The sequence below is a fragment of the Pseudorasbora parva genome, chromosome 20, assembly GCF_024679245.1.
Source record: "Pseudorasbora parva isolate DD20220531a chromosome 20, ASM2467924v1, whole genome shotgun sequence".
Classification (NCBI taxonomy): Eukaryota; Metazoa; Chordata; class Actinopteri; order Cypriniformes; family Gobionidae; genus Pseudorasbora; species Pseudorasbora parva.
In genome coordinates this window covers 20,118,385-20,134,570 of record NC_090191.1, presented here as the reverse complement: position 1 = coordinate 20,134,570, position 16,186 = coordinate 20,118,385, and the positions used below count along the sequence as shown (strand labels likewise).

The 16,186-nt window shown below is 41.5% G+C and overlaps 1 protein-coding gene across 1 annotated transcript in view; it reads left to right on the top strand.

The window, feature by feature from the left end:
- The window catches only part of LOC137049760 (proton myo-inositol cotransporter), a 99,811-nt gene that overhangs the window by 31,473 nt on the left and 52,152 nt on the right, over positions 1–16,186 (top strand). Inside the window, exon 4 of the mRNA XM_067428402.1 lies at positions 15,707–15,815. Coding sequence (XP_067284503.1) covers positions 15,707–15,815 — 109 coding nt within the window. The remainder of the gene's footprint in view (positions 1–15,706; positions 15,816–16,186) is intronic.

Below are 16,186 nucleotides of genomic sequence, written 5' to 3'. Positions count from 1 at the left end.
GAAAGAACTGACATACCCATCTCTAAGCACCCAGAGACCGGTGGCAGCAGTGTGCGCCGCCCCCGGGCCATGCCGCTCTCGTCCCTCTCTGTCGCCAGCCCCCTCTCAGAGCAGACTACAGTGGAATGCGAGTCCTTCCCTGGTCTCCTCTGTCAGGGCGCAGTTGTTACCAGCGCCCCGACACCGGGCCCCTTTATGGCACCCGAGTCCGGGCCGGTAATACTGCCTCGCTGCCCCACCGAGGGTACGCCGTATGACCCCGTTGGTACACTCCCTGGGAGCGTGGCTACAGCCGCCGGGACTGTCCCGCTGGTTCGCACGGACCATCAGGCTCGGCTATGCGATTCAGTTCGCGCGAGCTCCTCCCTGCTTCCGGGGGTGTCCGGTTCACCATGGTGGGGCCTAATGCCCCTGTCATGCGTGCAGAGATCACTACCCTACTGGCGAAGGCCGCGATCGAGCTCGTCCCTCCAGCCGAGATGAAGTCGGCTTCTACAGCCCCTACTTCATTGTACCGAAGAAATCCGGTGGGTTACGACCAATCCTGGACCTTCGCGTCCTGAACCGATCCCTTTACAGGCTTCCGTTCAGGATGTTGACTGCGAAACGCCTATTCGAATGCGTTCGTCCATTCGATTGGTTTGCAGCGATCGACCTGAAGGATGCGTACTTCCATTAGACCATCCTTCCGCGACACAGACCGTTCCTACGGTTTGCATTCGAAGGGTGGGCATATCAGTATGCCGTACTCCCATTCGGGCTAGCTCTGTCCCCTCGCGTCTTCACGAAGATTGTCAAGGCAGCCCTTGCGCCACTCAGGCAGCAAGGGGTTCGCATCCTGAATTATCTCGACTACTGGCTCATACTGGGCCACTCTCGGGACCGGGTGTGCGAACACAGAGACCTGGTTCTCCACCACTTAGCTCGTCTGGGCTTTCGGGGCAACTGGGATAAGAGCAAACTCTGCCCCGTACAGAGGATCTCTTTTCTCGGTATGGTGATCGACTTGGTCGTCATGTGCGCGCAGCTTTAAAAAAGAGCGCGCGCAGTCACTGCTGACTTGCCTCCGTCAGTTAGAGAGCAAGAGTGCGGTTCCACTGAAACTGTTTCAGAGGCTCCTGGGGCATATGGCAGTGGCGCCGCTTGGATTGCTTCATATGAGACCGCTTCAGCACTGGCTTCGCTATCGAGTCCCGAGATGGGCATGGCAGTCTGGCATGCTCCGGGTCCCAGTGACTAGGGCCTGCAGACAGACACTCATCCAGTGGTCGAACCTCAGCTTTCTACGGGCAGGTGTGCCTTTAGAACGAGTTTACAGGCATGTTGTTGTATCAACAGATGCGTCCACCACGGGCTGGGGTGCCATGTGCAATGGACATGCAGCCGTGGGCTCCTGGACAGAGAGCCAGCGCTGCCTGCATATCAATTGCCTCGAGTTGCTGGTAGTACGGTTCGCCCTACTCAGCTTCCTAGCTTTTCTGAAGGGTCAACACATTCTAGTCAGGTCGGACAACACGCCCGTTGTAGGATACATCAACCACCAGGGCGGTCTACGCTCCCGCCGCATGTCCCAACTCGCCCGCCATCTCGTATTATGGAGTCAGAAGTGCCTGAGGTCCCTTCGTGCTGTCCATATCCCGGGGATCCTGAACCGTGCAGCCAACGAGCTCTCACGGATTCAGCCAATCCCTGGGGAGTGGAGACTCCATCCCCAGTCGGTCCACCTGATCTGGGATCAGTTCGGGGATGCACAGGTAGATCTGTTTGCCTCCCACGACTCGTCCCATTGCAGCCTGTACTATTCCCTGACCGAGGGCATGCTCGGCACGGATGCTCTGGCGCACAGCTGGCCGCAGGGCCTACGCAAGTATGCGTTTCCCCCAGTGAGCCTTCTTGCACGTGTTTTGTGCAATGTCAGGGAGGACAAGGAGCAGGTCATTTTGGTCGCCCTGTACTGGCACGGCCGGACCTGGTTTCCAGAACTAGTACTCCTTGCGACAGCCCCTCCCTGGCCGATTCCTCTGAGACAGGATCTCCTCTCTCAGAGAAGGAGCACCCTGTGGCACCCGCGTCCCGATCTTTGGAACCTCCTGGACGGGACGCGGCAGGTTTGAGTAACCTACCACCTACGGTGGTGGCTACCATCACTTCCGCTCGGGCCGAGTCCACGAGGCAGGCCTATGCGTTGAAGTGGAACCTCTTCGTCAGTTGGTGTTCTTCCCGCCAAGAAGACCCCTGGAAATGCCCGATCGGATCTGTGCTCTCATTTCTCTAAGAAGGGTTGGATCGAAGGCTGTCTCCTTCCACCCTGAAGGTGTATGTGGCCGCTATCGCCCCCTACAATGACCTCTTGGACGGTAAACCGGTAAGTAAGCACGACCTGGTCATCAGGTTCCTGAGGGGTGCGAGGAGACTACATCCTCCTCGTGCTCCTCTCGTACCCTCTTGGGACCTCTCAGTAGTTTTAAGTGCTCTGCAGAGGGCCCCATCTGAGCCTTTGCGGTCAGTAGATGTTAAGTTCTTGTCTATGAAGACAGCGCTCCTTACTGCATTGGCCTCCATCAAGAGGGTAGGGGACCTGCAGGCATTTTCGGTTGACGAAGCATGCCTGGAATTCGGGCCAGGTGACTCTCACGTGATCCTGAGACTCCGGCCTGGATATGTGCCCAAGGTTCCCACCACTCCGTTCAGAGACCAGGTGGTGAACCTGCAAGCGTTGCCTTTGGAGGAGGCAGACCCAGCCTTGGCACTGCTCTGTCTAGTACGCGCCCTCCGCGCTTGGGTAGACAGGATGCAGTGTTTCAGGACCTCAGACCAGCTCTTTGTCTGTTATGGTGGGAAGCTGAAAGGGAAGGTTCTCTCAAAGCAAAGGTTGTCTCACTGGATAGTGGACACCATTGTTTTGACTTACCAGCAGCAGGGGCGCCCATGCCCCCTTGGGGTCAGGGCACACTCCACTCGGAGTGTGGCCTCCTCTTGGGCTTTAGCGCATAGCGCTCCGCTGACAGACATCTGCAGAGCTGCAGGCTGGGCGACACCGAACACATTCGCCAGATTCTACAATCTTTGAGTGGAGCCTATATCCGACTATGTACTCGCATCTACAAGTGGCCGGTAATGGATTGGCTCAGGTGTCTTCGCTTGCTCGCCATTCCACTCCACGGACTGGATACGTGCGATATTTTTCTCAGGTGAGCTCCCCGAGAGCCCTGAGCTCCTCCAGCACTGACGACGCCGACGCCAGTAAGTCTGCCCTTAGCCCAGACACTCGTGTCCGGCCAGGTGCCCCATGTGCATGGTTCCCCTCCGGCGACCCCCACATGTGTATTTCCACCGTAAGCCTCCCTGAGCGGGTGTATTCCCTTGGCAACCTTGCCACCTCCTAGGGTTAAAAATCCACCTGCGGCTGGTACCTCAGTGATCTTCCGTATGCAGCCCCTCGGGTCATACGTGTATCCTTAAGTCCTCCCTACGGGTAGGCATCTTGGCGCATATCTCCAACTGGAATATGCCTCCCATTGTACCTTGGTATTCCTGCGTTAAGTAGAGGCCCTTGACCGTCCTATCTTGCATCAGGGCACTCACGCTTGCGCAGGGCACTGGAAGACAGCCGAGTGGCGTGATTACATTCGGACCCCCATTCGTCAGTCACTGACGTTACGTCGGAGTGACTGAACGAAAGGGAACGTCTCGGTTACGTATGTAACCCTCGTTCCCTGAGGAGGGAAAGGAGGCGTAACGTCCCGCTGCCACATCCGCTGTACCGCTGAAACGGAGTTCAACTTGGCTCCTTAGCAGGTAAAACATAATGTGATTATGCCAGCTACTTCCTTATATGCCCACGTGGGTAGGCGGAGTTATGCATGCAAATCTCGCATGCCCATGGGATTGGCACTGCCATTGGGCACTTTCTAGTCTCGGAGATGATCTAAACCCCCATTCGTCAGTCACTGACGTTACTTCTCCGTTCTCTCCTCAGGGAACGAGGGTTACATACATAACCAAGACGTTCTTTTTTATTAAAGAGTCTTGCTAATATATTCAGCTCTTTTATTTTCCATCTTAGTTTGCAACTCCCTGCGTGACAAAATCATTTATAAGCATGACAGCATTGTGTAAAATTTAGATTTTTATGGTGACTTTAACATTTTACAGATATTAAAAATTGTTCATTTTATGATGTTAGCATGCTGCTATCGCAACATCTGAGATATTTATATATAGTATTTAAAGTAGTTCTGTCAAATGGATTAATCGTGTTTAATTGTATCTAACATCAAAGTTTGTGTTCATATGTACATTTGTAAACACACACACACACACACACACACACACACACACACACACACACACACACACACACACAAATGTATATATGCACATATATTATATAAACAAAAGCTTTTATGTTAGATACGATTAAATGTGATTAATCAACTTGACAGCACTTAGTTTAAGTTTATTAAATAAAGAATCATTATATGTCATTATTTTTGAGTAGCTTTACAAGGTGCCATTACCAAACCAATTAATATTCAATGATTGATTCAGAAATATTTACAGGATGAAGCTTTAGAGATTATCTTTGCCAGTATTCTGCTCTCACAATGTCAACTGTTTTACCATTGGGTAGTCCTGTCTCTAACTTCACAGCATATACGTAATTAAAAAGGAGATGGAAAAGGTATAAAAGAACAAGAGAGAGAGCGAGAGAAAACCTCTATTCTCCTGTAGGATTTTTCTCAGCTTATTAATATTAAATGAAAGTACAGCAGAAGCTAGATCATATTCCAGGCTTCTGCAGTTGTCAGCAAACCTTCTGACTTTTACAAATAAAGAGCCTTGCATGTACATGATTAGAAAGAAAAGTATTCTCGGGGTTACATGGATTACACACTTCGGAGTTACGGGGTTACACTGATGTTCTTGAGAAATATAGATGAATAGGTAATTCCTGTAATTACTTAGAATATGAATATATATATATATATATATATATATATATATATATATATATATATAATAAATGTTTTGAATGAGGATGTAGTCTCATGTAAACAGCACTAGAAAGGTTTTTGTAAAGGTGGTGTTTGCTATATAGGAAGAATCATTATTACTAATTGGCATACTTACAAATCCGTAACCATAAGTATCTTTTTGCGTAACTGATCAGCATGAATTTCATGGCTTGTTGAGGTATAAACAAAATGGATGAAATTAAGTATGCATTTATTGTTATTTCAACAATAAAACTGGACAAGTTGCATGTCAGAATGACAGCATTGTACAATTACATTAGAATAATAAAGGGACTTTAAAATTAATGAACACATTCTGTTGACTATAAGTAACCTTGCACATACATGTCTACTAACTCTCACAGTGTTATTAGAGTATTAGAAGACTGGGGTTAAGGTTAGAATACATTGACATGCTCTTGCAAAGTTGCTTATAGTCAGTAGGATGTCTTTTTCGGGAGCGTCACAATAAAGGTTTAGCAGAAAATTAAACAGAAAATCTACTAATACGCTACTGAGTGTTAGTTGACATGTTGCAAAGTTACTTATAGTCAACAGAATGTTCAAAAGCCAGCATCAAAATAAACTGTTACCAAGTTTAGTTTACAGCCCCTATATTTTTTATTCAGCATTTTGGTGAAGTAAACCTTGCTGTATTTTGTGTGCAACAACCTAGAACACTCTTGTAACTGCATAGCAATGTGCCAATGGTGCGTTTAAGTTTATGCCCTCTGTCTACCATTGTTCGGTCAAGCCCCAAACTCACAGTATTGTTAGCATTAGCAGAGTAGCTTATCAGGCTAGTAACTTTAGCACAAACAAACAAAGCATTGCTTTAAAAGCACCACATACCGGTATGTATCATTTACATTTTTTAAGAGAAATCCACTTACGAATGGCTTTTAATATAGTTATATATTTTATTACTGTAACACCGAAAACATTCACGGACACTCACTTTGACAGAATCAATAAACAAGCTAGTTCTACCAGAAAGACTCAGGAGGCCAGATTAAGTAACAGTGTGTTAAGATATTAACAGACCAGCAGGTATTATAGTTAGAGATTATTTGGCGTTGGCCCCGTCCCTAGCTCTCGTCTCGAGGGGAACAGACTCTGAATTCACTGGCTGAAGATGAAGGCAGGGGTGCAACCGACACCCTGGGAGGTAAAGGCAGGGACCATCCTGGTGGTGGTGAGGACGATGGACGTAAATATTGGCGTCAGCATCTGCAAACTCAGTCTCAGACGTGTAAGTTCCGATCTTTTGCAAGTATTAGAACATGATTGTTAGGTTTGAATGTAATAAGTGACGTAACATTGAATATTCCTGGCAGAACTTAAAAGTGCTATTCAAACAAATCACTGAATCTAAAGACCATATTTAAGAAATTTACTCATGAACTGATTTCAGTTTATTTTTAAGTGGTTTGTGCATGGTTACAGAACTGGACACTTACAGTAAATTAGTCAGCTCCTCGTTTTTTTCTACTCTTCCTCTTTCCGCCATGACTCTGTGAAGATTCCCTCCCGATGGCTATAGGGTGCCATTACCAAACAATATGCTTTTGTTCACTACATCACTGATGCCTATGAGCTTTGTGTCGGCGAAATGTCACTGCCCATCTGGGAACATATAGTTCTCTCCTTTCAAAAGGCCACAAAAGTGAACGCTTACCCGACAAAACCTGTGATAAACCTGTCTGTATATAAAGACCATTTATGTCTGCGTGGTGGAAAATGTTGACATTTTGTCAATATTGGTGTAATATACTGTTTAGGGAACGTAATCCAGTCAGTGGAAATGAAGTCAAAGCACTGACATAATTCAGAAATCTAGAATTCTAGAATTATTTTTAGTGTATACTGCAATGTATGTACTTGTATTTTTGGGGCTTTAGCTGGTTTTACTATGGTAATAGGGGTTGAAGCAGTTGAACACTACATTGTTGTCATTGTTGTGTCAACTAGTGGCCGAACTAATCATCTTGGCAATTCTTAATACTATTTATTTACTGCAAAAAATAACAGTAAGCTATTCTTACAGCCTTTAGGCCTTTTCACACGATGGTGTATATTTAACGTGAACATTAGTGATACTGTTCTCTTTGTACTTTATATAAAAATGTATTCATAATATATATATATATATATATATATATATATATATATATATATATATATATATATATATATATATATATATATATATATATATAATATGTGTATATATAAGATTATCCTATTCAAATCAATTTGACAAACGAGTTAAGTCTAAAGTAATCTAAAAGTAATCAAAAAGTAGTTTGATTATATTACCTTAAATGTAATGGATTACGTTACTATTGACATGTTTTTTCATGTCATTTGGAATCAGTAACAAACTAGTAACCCAGCGCTGGTGACTTTCTTTGTAGCCTTTTTTTCCAAGCCTAGCAGATTGAAGAAAGCTTCTAGGTGACAGTACTAGAGAGGGAAAATGCAAGAATAAGCTTGAGAAGGCGAGACCTCACTCCCATCTCCTAGGCACGTCTGGAAACCTAGCAACCAGTCACCTAGGGCACTCTTGGATAACTACCCAGCTGCCAAGGTGCATCTGTGTTGCGGGGTGGATCAAGCTTAACCAAAGCTAGAGATAGAGAGGCCGAGGTGGTGATTGAAAATGGGGATGTCTGGCAACCGTTCTGACTCTGAGGCACGGTCAGAAGCACATAAAAGAGATATCAGACTGTCTAATGGCACATACATCTTATTGTTGATTTGTTGCCATGGTGTGTATGAAAGAAAAGAGCCAACCTTCTTTGCCTGTCCTCCATTGAACTGTCTCATAATAATACACAAGTGGTCAGTCGCGCTGACAGAGGATTGTAGCGCAATTAGCGTGAGAACATGCTTGATTAGAGACTGATGAATGTACATTAGTTGACTGCCTTCTTGCTGTTCCAAAGTATGACACATTGATCAGCCTGTTGTCTTTGAATTGATTCAGATATCACTGGCAGAGATTTTTGTTATCAATGGAGGTCAACTGGTCTCAGGCAGCATTATCGATTATGGTCTTCTTTTTAGATTGCTTGGTCAGCTGATGTCTTTCTAGTGCTGTGGTCATGGAATTGAACGGTACAGAATGCTGTAACATGACTGTAAAGTGAGTTTTTCTTCAAGCTAGCACAAAGAGTAAAACATGTATCCTACATCCATTGATAGCAGATTCTTTTTTTTACAACAAATGTATTGATAAATGTTGAATAGCATTTATGATGTTGTGAGCACTGCCCCTGCCAATGTTTCAATAAACCTCATTACCAAAATGTTTTTCATTGGACATTCATTTTTGAAAGTAAACAGATTAATTATGTTTCTTCTTAAAATTAAGCCTTTCAAATTCAAATGACATCAAAACGCTTGATTCATGTAATTCTACATAACCAGTATATTAGCAACACTTTAGCCATAGGTCAGCTACACTTTAAACCGAGCGTTGGCCCTCGCGTTTTGAAAAAGTATCGCTAACGTTTCAATATTTTAGTGAATGATAGTGTGAGCTATGTTTTTAAATTGTATTTTGGCAGCTTATGAAACCATTGATATTACCAGAGGTAAATAGGAAACTCAGCTCATACAAGGATGGCGTTATTTCATGGTCGATTAGAATTGCATTAAAGATAGCCTATACTAGCCTGACAAGCTAGACCCACATCAAGATGTTTGGTCTGGAAACTCACCATTGACAGGGCTCAATCCGAGGGGCGGGATAAACGGTTGTCTTTTGAAACTCCCTCTGCACGCAATAGGATAGCGCTACACCAACCAGTGCAACGAAGGTGAAGCAGAGCTAGTTGACAGATTAAACTTTTGCCGTATCCGGTCGGCAAAACTTTGAACACATCTTCCCTTCTTAAGAATGACTTCAGTGTCGTTCTTTGTTCGTTTCTCAGAGAAAAGCTTAACTCCAAGTCTTCCAGAGTCAAGCTCAAAGCTGATTCGAAAGGCCGCCGTTCGCCAGCTTCTGTGTTTACTAGAAGCACGCAAGCACAATTCGGCCGTCATTATGTTAAACCCTGCCCACCGACTCTATACACGATGTGATTGGCCCGACCAGAGTTTGTTTTTTACAGCTCAGACGTGTATTGAGAGTTGCTAGACGATACTTGTGGCAGATTAGATTCGCTGCCGCTAGGGTGCATCTAGGCTAAGCCTATACATCATTGTCATATAATACCCAAGGTTTGAAAATCACAGATATATCATTGCTATCGTGTTTTTATTGTCTTCATTTTCAATTAGAAACATCTCTATCATGCATGTTATTCAGCTGTTGCCATATCGGATGTCCATATAAGGGATTTCCTGGAACGCCATAAGTTAAATACTTCTATTAAATATTATTAATACTTCTATTAATCTCTCAATAGTGCACTTCCAAGGGCTACTAGTATGAATGAAACAGAAATTACATGAGAGTGTTTAATGCTCCATATTGCTCACATTGCCTCATTTTGGCTCAAACTAGAAAAGTAATACTACTTCTACTTTTACTCAAGTAAACTATTTCTTAAAGGATTAGCTCACTTTAAAATGAAAATTTCCTGATAATTTACTCACCCCCCAAAAGAAATTAAGGATTTCTTTTAGGAAATTAAGGATCCAGGATTTCTCTCCAGGATGGTCTTCAATGGCAACCAACAGTTGAAGTTTCAAAACAATGCAATTTCAAAGGACTTTGAAGGGCTCCAGAGGCTCTGCACAATCCCAGCTGAGGAATAGGGTCTTATTTAGTGAAACAATTGATCATTTTCAAGAAAAAAAATACAGTTTATATACTTTTTAACCACGAGCGCTAGACTTCAGTGTTGTGATTCTTTACGGTATGACGTCATCGGAAACGTTGTGGCCATGACATACGTAGAAGTACCGACCTAGCGTTAAAACTAACATGCAAAGATAAAACATTATTGTAAACCACTATGTCGGACAATTTTGAAGTTGGAGGAGAACATGAGATGGAGTTTTTCAGCACTGGTAAGGTACTTCCATGTACATCTACTTCCCCTGACCTTTCCGACATGATGACATCAAATGCCAGGAATAATCACAACACTGTAGTAGGGCTGGGACAACGCGTCGATGTCATCGATGACGTCGACGCAAAAAATACGTCGACGCAAAATATGCGCGTCGATTCGTCAGACTCAAAATAAAGATGGTGGCGCCGGAGAGTAGTAGCAACCATAGATATACATAATAAAGTATATTATGTAATTAAGTATATTATTTATTATGTATATCTATGGTAGCAACACTCCTCAGACTTTCAGAAGTGCAAGGCTTGCGGGCAGCACGGAGCAAGCGTGCGTTTTGTTGTCACTGCTACATAAACAAATTTCTGCACACAGGAAGACAGATGTTTAAATTAAGTTACGGTACCGACATCCAGTTATGGTGTCCCGCCTTTGTTTTACTATCTATTAAAGTCTGCCGCGTTTAAGTTACGGTGTAGCCTGTGTACTGTCATACATGTTTTCATAATGCAGAATATTCTCTCAGCGCGCTGTCAGGCAGTCTGGGGCTGCCCACGACTGTGTGCACTCGAATGCCGTGACAGCGTGAGCTCACGCATACAATCAGTAGTAACAGTTCGCAATAATATCCATATATCCTACCTTTTCTTGTAAACCCGATAAAATCCATGGCAATGAACGTCATCGGGGATGTTTAATCCACAAGCATTCTGAGAATTATTCCTACTTGCCGTTCACGTCAATCTAAAAGTTGTCCTTTTAGGCGATAGGCGATTTTCATTCAAAGATGTAAAAGTAATTAAGCTATGTAGCCTATTGTATCATTTTTTTACTAGATAAAAACATATTAAAAACATATTGCAATAAATAATTACTCTGTTTAGCCTATGAATGGGCAATCCGATCCAGTCAGTGCTGTCATTAGAGTGATAGCCAAACTTAACCCTTGATTGACCAGCGGCACTATTTGCTATTTATCTTATTCCAATCACATACATTTTTACATGATTTGTTATTTGTTCTATTTTTTATATCTTTGCATTATATATGCAAATGTTTACTCATTAGAAATAATCTTATCTTGTTCATATAATTCAGTGCCACCTATCAACCTGTAAGTTTTGCTGCACAGCAATGAAGATACTCTTTACAAGACGTATTGTGTCCTTAATAATGGCATCAGAATGCAACCAAAGCACATGATGGTAATAAGAAGATGGCTATAATTAATTGTAAATCATCCAAAATAAATGCCATGATCATTAGATTTTATACAGGTGTTACTATATTGATTTTGTAAAAGGTGATCAGCAACCAAATATTGATAAAATGGAAGTTACTGCCTTTTGCCTTGGCATGACTCCACATTTTTTGCAGACAATACAAAGGCAGAGTGCAGTAACTTCAAAATAGGGTGTGTGCGTGTGTGTGTGTGTGTGTGTGTGTATTTTGTTATGATTTTATTGAATGCATTGTTCTTGTATAGTCTTTTACTTTGGAATTTTAAGAGCAATAAACATATATTGCAATGTTAAGGAATTAGTTTTTTTTCATTCAGATAATGAAATCAACATGTATAAATTGCTATTAGGCAATTAATGGGGAGATAATCGATAATCGAATCGATTCGTAACCGAATCGGACACGAAAAAATAATCGCTAGATTAATCGTTTAAAAAATAATCGTTTATACCAGCCCTACACTGTAGTAACGTATTCGTGGTTAAAAGTATATCCTTTTTATTTTATTTTTCTTAAAAATGGCCGATCCTTTCACTAGACTAGACCCTATTCCTCAGATGGAGTTGTGCAGAGCCTCTGAAGCCTCTTGAAACCTCATTGATTGGAACCTTCAACTGTTGGTTGCCATTGAGGTCCATTATATAGAGAAAATTATATATCCACAAATACAAATTAAAAAAGGAATGGATGCCTGTGTCATATTACACTGTATCCACATTGGACCAGCTGTTTGGAAAATGTTTGGATGGGTGATTAAACTTCTGGCGAGACGTGGGAATTAATTCGGCATGACCCTCATAGTGCATTATGGGTATTCTCTAGCCGTTGAATGTACATCAGATGCACACTCGTTATTGTGGTTCATATTGGGATTCAATGAGTGCACGCAATAATGTTCACTATGGTTTCGGACAACACAATAAAAAAGGCTGTCCTATTTAAAGGTATAGGGGGTGATTATGGACACAGCCCAAGACAACCTATGAAACAGGGAATAATGAGAAACAAACTAAAAGTCTATGAAAATGAAACGGAAACAACAACTGAATCTGACAGTAACATCAGGTGTGGTTTTTAGAATGTCTTAAAAATGTACTGCAGCATAACCCGAAAACCAAACTCAGTGTTATGAAATGCTATAAAACCATTGTGTGATTGCTGAGTCGGTTTTCTTCACTGTTAAGAGATCATGTAACAGTAATTGATGTGTAAAATGACTTCCACTTAAAGAAGCTTTTGCCACACTAGTTAAGAGTGCACACTCTAATTGCTTTCAGAGGCGTTTAAGAAAAAAAAATGTTTTCTAGGCGAGTGTCATTGCAGTTTAACATAATTGTGGGTTCCATGATGTGAGGATCAAAAGGAAAAGAATTACCTTCTCTTAAAAAAAAAAAAAAAAAAACACACACACAAGCCATATGCAACCTAGGCCCTTCACCAGCCACCATACTGCTAACATTTCAGTGCTTCAGTTAATGCCCACCCTTTTAATTAGCAAAGAGTAAAGCTAACTGGCCGAGTGGTTTCCATGGAAATGAAGAGGAGATCTTTGTCACGATGACAGCAAATTTAAGTGTGTAAAGTATGTTAAGAGAAAAACTCAATACTTGTTTGTAACTCTTCTTCAAATAGGCTATTTTGTATTGGAATACACCAGTTTTGTTTTATTTAGACTAAATTCCTTTGGTTTGTAAAACAGTCTAAAGCTGGTCACACTAGACTTCTCTCGGACGACTGCCACATAAACTAAAACAAAACAACAGCATAAAGTCCAGGGCTGGTCCTCTCTGTTCCTTCACTGTCATCACGCCTTCCTTTTATTATTTCAAAGCTCCTCCGTGGGACTCGAGACAGGTGTCGCCTGCAGAGCGTGTGAGCGTTCACCCGCACCACCAGCCTTGCTCCGTTCCCACAGCTCTCGGCTACACCCTGCTTGCCACACTCGACTTTACTGCAAAAATATGCATTCTTTTAATTCAGCCAAGAAGTCACACAGTTACGTATGGATCTTCTACTGATCACACGTCTTCACGTGATGAGAATTTGCAGGTCATAGTTCACCAAAATCAAACTTTGGAAAGCAGTAAAATGCTAAAGTTGTTGCATAAGCTTGTATTTCTGGCAGGGCTGGATTGGGGCTAAAATTCGGCTCTGGTAAACCCAGCACATCCGGCACATGAGTTCCCCGTGAATGTTTTTGCTGGGGTTGGGGCCCTAAATTGGAGTAAATAAATAAAACTAGGACAATTACAAATAATGATAGATATTATCGAATTTGCTGCAAATGCAGATAAACTTAATATTGCTTTTTTTGTAACACAGAAATGCACTTGAGAGTAAAGCACTGATTATTTTGAGCTAAGATGAAGTCAAGTAAATTTACTGCTTTTAGATGCTGTCATCATTTACTCACTCTCGTGTGATTCCAAACCTGCATGACTTCCGTGAAACACAGAAGATGTTTTGAAGAATGTTGGCAACGATGCCATTTTGGTTAGGCTACCATTTGAATATTGTATGAACAAAACAAAAAAACAGACTCAATTTATTTCATGTTATGCAGAAATAAATTCATTTAGGTCTGGAATGACATCAGGGTGATCATATTTTTGGGCCAACTACTGGCCTGACATGAATAATACAGCATTCTTATTAGTCTTTTTTACTGATCATTGTGAACAGGGATCGTTTTGACAATGTTGCTGTCTGCATGTGAAAAAAGCAAGAAACTTTGCTGTATTTTGCTTCCACAAAACTCTACCTCATAGTTTGCTTCTACCTCAGAGGTATTGTGGATTATTTGTTAAATATAAAAAATAATTGTGTGTCTGATCTGTCTCAGTCACAACAGTTATTATTTAGCATTTGCCTCGATGCTAGATGTTTACTGATTGGTTTAAGCTCTCCAGAACTGTAGACGTGTTGAATCTAGAGACCACAATCACAGAGAACTGGGGGTGGACTGCTGTGACATGGTGGACAGCAATGCACTAATAACAATACAATAAAAAAATAAAATATAAATTAAAGGAAAGATATGTCTGACTTGAAAGTTGTACTTTAAAACAGATAATTAAGGAAAAGAAGCAGTCCTTCCCATAATCTTAGACATGATGCAAATGTTTTGTATAACTTCCATGATGACTTCTGGTGCTTCCTTAGATCCCATGTTCCATAAACCCACTGCAATTAGATTAAAAAGAGCACACCAGTTTTGTTTGGAAGTAAGGATTGCATGTCTGAGCCGATGAAGTTAGTGTCTCATTAAAAGTGCTGTTCCTCTGTACAGTCCTATTCCGAGTGGTTCATGAATTTGAGTTGGGAGCGGTAATCAAATAAGTGTCTCTAGTCGCTGTCTCTGGAGAATATCCAGTCATCACTCAGCATGAGAACCTGCAAGCTTCCTCTGACAAAATCAGACTAACACAGGACAATTTCTTTCCCAACAGGGGTTTGTGTGGGGGAGTGTATAGAATTATAGGAATAATACACCCAAACATGAAAATTCTGTCATTAATTTCTTATCCTCATGTTATTTCCAAACCCCAATGCCATTCATTTGCTCTCTCAATTGCACAATACTCATGATTTTTCAGCAATAATATCTGTTCTGCTCATATTAAATGTTTGAAATCAATTAAATATATGTCATTGTGTTGGAATAATTTAAAGATTGAACTAACAAATATATGTACTTCATTTTAATGCCACGGATTAGCATCCTTTGATAAAGATTATGATAATCTTAGGCAACCATTTTAACTTCAAACGTTTGAGAGATATATATTTTTTTCTTTTAAAAGTTATGTTTTTTCTTGGCAACAGCGCACAGAGAGTAAAGTTCTTCACACAGAACTGTTGCAGTATCATAAAAGTAGTCAGTATGACTATATTAAAAGTCTTTTGAAGACTTAGATACTCTATATAAAAGTTTTTGTTGACTAGATTTTGTCCTCTGAATAAAAATGTCCAAATGATGAATATCCTGAACATCATGATTTTAATGATGAGTCTTAAAATATTCCATATTTAAAGTGTTTTCTAAATGTAATGTGTGTGTGTGTGTGCGTGTGTGTGCGCGCACGTGTGTTTGAGTTTCAATTTACAGCAATGTTTATAAATGTAATTGTTTCAAACCACGATTTCTCAGGTTTTGTTTCTTCCTGGTGCAACTCAAATTTCCGGTCGTTTTGAAGCATAAAAAAAGGCTTTAATTTAATCCATAAACTGGATACCATCCATTCCAAAATCTACAGCCATGAATCCGACATAGCTCTCAAATCTCATTTAATCAATTTAATCGCTGTCTGTGTAAATGGGGCTTTAACAAGGACAGAGGTATTTCTCATAATAGGATGTGTGAGTCATTCTTGTTGTTGATGTCCACATGTTGACGTAAATATGTATTTATATTTGTGCTTTCAGAGGGCCCAGTGATCTGGCGCATGTTGACCTACCCTCCGGCTCGCCGTGCTCTCATCGTGGGTTGTGGACTCCAGATGTTCCAGCAGCTTTCTGGCATCAACACAGTCATGTAAGCCTCCTTCACTAAATTTTCAGTTGTCCATAGAATCTCGACTCTAATCGATAAGGGTCGAGTGAAGTACTATTATCAAGCCTGTTATTTTTTTTAAGGCTATTTTTTAAAACCTCTGTTTTTTTGCAGTTTTTTTCTAGCATTTCAATTGTAAAAAGCAGTTATAATGCTAATCAAGGTTTCTTGGACCAAAACAGCTATACATTCTGTTTCAAACCTTGTGCCTTCATTTGTGGGTTGTGTTTGCTATGATATCTTTATAGGGATCGAACTTGTTTAATGGAGCCTAGTAGGGCTGCAAATAACAATTATTGATAATCGATTAGTTAGCAGATTATTTATTTATTTATCTTTGATTAATCGGATAA